At 56.2% G+C, this 4,365-nt stretch overlaps 1 protein-coding gene; it reads right to left on the bottom strand.

The window, feature by feature from the left end:
• Nucleotides 1–2,694: 2,694 nt before the first annotated feature.
• CHC_T00003006001 (hypothetical protein) lies at nucleotides 2,695–4,365 on the bottom strand. XM_005714046.1 is given in 2 exon segments: nucleotides 2,695–2,757; nucleotides 2,758–4,365. The coding sequence occupies 1 exon segment, from the start codon at nucleotides 4,363–4,365 to the stop codon at nucleotides 2,758–2,760; it is 1,608 nt and encodes a 535-aa protein (XP_005714103.1). The 3' UTR covers nucleotides 2,695–2,757.

Raw genomic sequence — 4,365 nt, 5'->3', positions numbered from 1 at the left:
GCGCCGATGCGCAGCCATATCTATTGGCGGGAGATCTGGCATCGTAAAATCCATAGACACGCCCTCGTCATCCATTCCATCCTCCTCCTCCCCCGCATCCACCTGCGTTTCCGTCGGTACAAGCGTGGTATGCATCTCCCCCTCGACCGCCTCCCCTACAAAAAGAAGGATCACTCTCAGGACTGGGGCTTCTCGACCTCATGTCCTCTTCCTCGGACGTCGGCACCCACATTTCCCTGTCATGGTCGTCCTGCACAGCGGCCGCATACGTCACGGCCTTCCCGTGGCGATCCAGCGGCTGCGTCGGGGGCTCGAGGTCTTCCTGTTTGTGGCACGATTTGGCGCGAAACGTGACCTCTCTTCCGCGGAAGTCCAGCCAGTACGCGTCGCGGTCATGGCGCCAACCGTCGAAGCTGGACACTTCGGAAGGTGTGGGCGCCAAGGGCGGGATGCATGGAATTTGAGGATGTGCTCGCGCAGCATGCGTTCGCGCTCGCGGCGCTCGGAGCGGGATAGGGCGGTGCAAATTCAGCGGCAGGCTCGATGGGGGGCTTTGGCGGGGGATCGGTCGCGGCGAGACGGAAAGCGACGGCCGGGCCAGAGAGGTTTGGAAGCCGGAGGCGGCGTGCGTCCGATATTGCGGTGGCGTGCATCCCCGGGGCGCGACTGATTGGGGCAGTGGGGCTGAGGGGGCGTCGGAGAGGGAGAGAGTGGCGAGCCCGTTTGCGGGGACGTGTGGCGCGGTAGCGGCGGAAGAGGCTACGCCGGGCGGGAGCGGGCGCATCGGACGTGGGTACAGTTGGTGTGAGGAGGCTGTTTCTGTTGTTTTCGTGGTTGGCGGCGGCGATAGGGGGCGTAGACAGCGGCGTGAGGGTGCTGATGGTTTGCAACAGATGTCTTGTTGGCGCGAAAGCTTACCATTGCCATGTTGGGAAGGTTCTGTTTTGGGGAACGTGCAGATGAGTTTCTTCGGTAGCTCGCTGTTCGGACCTAATGAAGGGGGGAAGTTGGCGGAGAGTTGCGGGTGATATTCTACCCAACGCGCCCCTCGCTACCTACTTCTCTGCCTGCACCGCCCAGCTCGCCGATTCTGCTCTGGCCGCCACTGTTGACGCCGCCGCTACAGACGCCGCCGCTACAGACACCACCTCCAATGACATCCAGCAGCACACTCCTCCTGCGTCCGTGTACCCTCTCGCAGCCACACACCCCCCTCCTCTTGGCGACCTGGCCCCGCCTCAAGAGTCTCCACCCGTCCTCACTCCGCCCCAGGAGGTAAACTCAGTCAGCCCCCCGGACGAGATGGCGCCCGCACCGTTACCTTCCTCTACTGTACGTGCGGATGGCCACAATCCCGCTTTATCCCCCAAGGCTGCGGAGACACTCCACAAACGCGCCCCTAACGTAAACTCTCATCCCTCCGCGCCTCCCTCCCATCACCTACCCCCCTCTCTGCGATGCGTCTGTGTGGTACAAGTTTGGGGTAGACTCGCTGTGCCTGAAAGTATACGGACATTCACGAATAGCAACACTTATAGTACCCGAAACCGGTACGAGCTGCTGAACAGTTTGTGCTAAGCAGTCGTGTTAAACGCGACCACCCGATATCCTTCACCGGGCGTACCTCATTTCCGTCGAGCATCTGGATTACCTCCATCGCCAGCCGGACCCCAGCGCGGCATCTGCGCCATCGGCTCTTCTTCAACAGCCCTCATGCTGACAAAAGCCAGGTCACCACCCATTCTGTCACCAGCTCCCCCCTGCTCCGAACAGGTACACACGGTCGTGCGCATTCGTGTGCCCCGCCTTTGCGCCGCGCTTGAGCGTGGCAGAGCAAGAAAAGTCCAGCCCCGATTATAGTTCCTCCTTTTCTCTAAAACTACTGGTGCTGCGGCGTTAGCACCTCCCCCCGTCGCGTAGCCGCGCCCCCACGACATCCTGCCACTGACTTTGTTTCTAGTCGATGTTGCAGTCTCCCTCGCGCGCCGACTTCGAAATGTTTCACAATTTCCACCGGCCCGCTCGCTGACGCCACGGACGCGATGTACTCGCCCTCCGCCGCACCGTACCGCGCCGGTCATGCCCCTGGGCTCGTCCAGCTCCGTGCCCAATGCCCACCTCGTCGGCAGAGCTGCCTTCAGTGAGGACCCCGCGCGCCGCAGCCCTCTTCACGGCGACCACCTTCTTGCCCATGCGCGAGTGGCCCATGGCCCGCGCGAGGCCACGTGAGAGGCGCAGTTGTGCCAGAGTGCAGGGTTGAGGGAGACGCGCTGCAGACGGGGAGGAGCGCGTCGGGACACTTGTGGTGCGCGGCGAAACGTGCCGAGGAAGGGAGCGGGTTTGGAGCGCCGATGATGCATGAAACAATCATGCCTTCAGCAATGCTTCCGAATGGCCAGCACGGGTTTTGTGCTAATGGCCAATTCGTGTAGCGCCCTTGGGCGATACGAAGAGCCTCAAGTCCAATTTTCCAACAGGTTTGTTCAGTTACGGTATCACCGTAACACTGTTAACTGCAGTAGCGCCTTCCCCGCTCTCATCAAGTAATAGTCAGTTGTTCAAGTTTGGTGTTGTCCAAAACACAAAAGTTGAACAGTGATCTAATGCGGTGCGGAATGGCCATCCGTTGTTGCGCTTGTGCTGCCATGGGGCACGTTTTCGTATCATCGATGCAAGGGGAATCGCCATACGTACCACACCATGTGCACCATTCACATACATTTACAAGACGCATTGAGATGAGGATGGCGAAACTAGCTAGACCGTATAAACAGACTTTGATTGCCCCCTCCTTAAGCGTGGCATCGAGTGAACCAAGCTTAAGTCAGGTGCTTGGACAGGCTTGTCATTTTCCCCAAGTGTTCCTAGGTGGAGTTCCCCGTTCGACCATTCTGGCTCAAATATTCCGATATCCAGAGGGCGTCGGCTTGCCAACTTGCAATCTATGGGCGCTTGGAGGAGCTCGTTCTGTGTGCGCACCAACGAAGTGACGACGTTGATGTCTAGTTCGTTTCTAAGAAAGAGGCAAAGTAAAAGAAAAAACATCAAAAGCATGGCGTAGCCGGCGGCAGAGGCAATGAACCACACATTTATCGCCGCTCGTGCTGTCTTCCGCACCTCATATCCCATCCCGATCTTCGGAGACAAGCTTCTGTCTAGGGGGAGCACTGGGAAACTCTTGACACTTGATGCTTCCTCAGCAGCATTCGATGAGAAAATTTGAGGCCTCGATCCAGTGACTCGTAGGCTCCTAACCGGCAAAGTCTTGTAGAGAGACATGTAGACCATCGTGTCTTTTGCTTCTTCCAAAAATTCGCGAGCAAATCGTGTCAAGTTTACCCTCCCACCCATACGAAATTCAGTTTCTTGAACATAGGATGCCGCCCATCCTTGGATGATTTGATATGTTTCGTTCTCAAAAGTCAGCCGACACGAACACACGACGTGACCCATGGCGCATTCTCCCCGATCAGTAATGTACACATGCACGAGTTCAGAAATGGATCCGGCAGTGACTGATACGCTACCATGCCATTCCACGTTCTTGAACTGCAATTTTTCACGAGGCAAACCAAATTCGATCTTCGTGTTTCCTACTCTGCTCTGCCGAACCGGCAACCGCTCCATCTGCAGTTCAGCTCCCTGAGGAGCTTGGTGTAGGAGGTCCGGTTCTACGTTCATCCAAACATTTTCGGAACCGGCAAGCGAACGAAAGATCAAGTGTTGAATATCTGCCCAGCCCCGAATAACGAAATTACCGGCGTGCAAACCACCATTACGGTGGCTCCCAATCCGTACGGGAATTTCCTCTATTATTTTTCTTCCTGTCTTGTTTAGGCCTATCACAGCATTCCATTTTGCTCCAAGTGCCAGATCAGAAAGGGCAGAAAGGAATTTGGGGACCTCGGTGTGGTTTTCCAATTGCCCTAATTGTCGTTTGATTTCCTCCTCGTCACAGTTGGACCAGTTGAAGGGAACTGCGGCGACTTCTAACTCAATCAGAGTACCTTTTGATGGCGTTATCCTCTGGATATATATTCCCGTTTCCCTGGCCCTGACAAGCACGCGATCTACAATGTTCACTGCCCTAAAACCGCCAATGATACGATCTTTACCTGACCGACAATTTTTGTGTCCTGCCTCGATGAGTGGCACTCCGTGATCTATAGACGGACTTCTCAGTGACGAGCCCGTCACCTCAAACACTCGACCAAACAGCCTAATACCACCACCTTTATTCCGATCTTCGTCTTCGGCGTGTAAATTCACAGATAGAATTTTCCCCTTTGCAGCCTCGAATATGCTTCCCAGCTCGACTTCAGTGTCCAGTTCTACATCCTTTTCGGAGCTACCAAATTCTGCCAT

This window comes from Chondrus crispus, genomic scaffold (assembly GCF_000350225.1).
Source record: "Chondrus crispus Stackhouse genomic scaffold, scaffold_169, whole genome shotgun sequence".
NCBI lineage: Eukaryota > Rhodophyta > Florideophyceae > Gigartinales > Gigartinaceae > Chondrus > Chondrus crispus.
The sequence above is the reverse complement of the archived record's forward strand: the minus strand, read 5'-3'. Positions and strand labels throughout refer to the sequence as shown.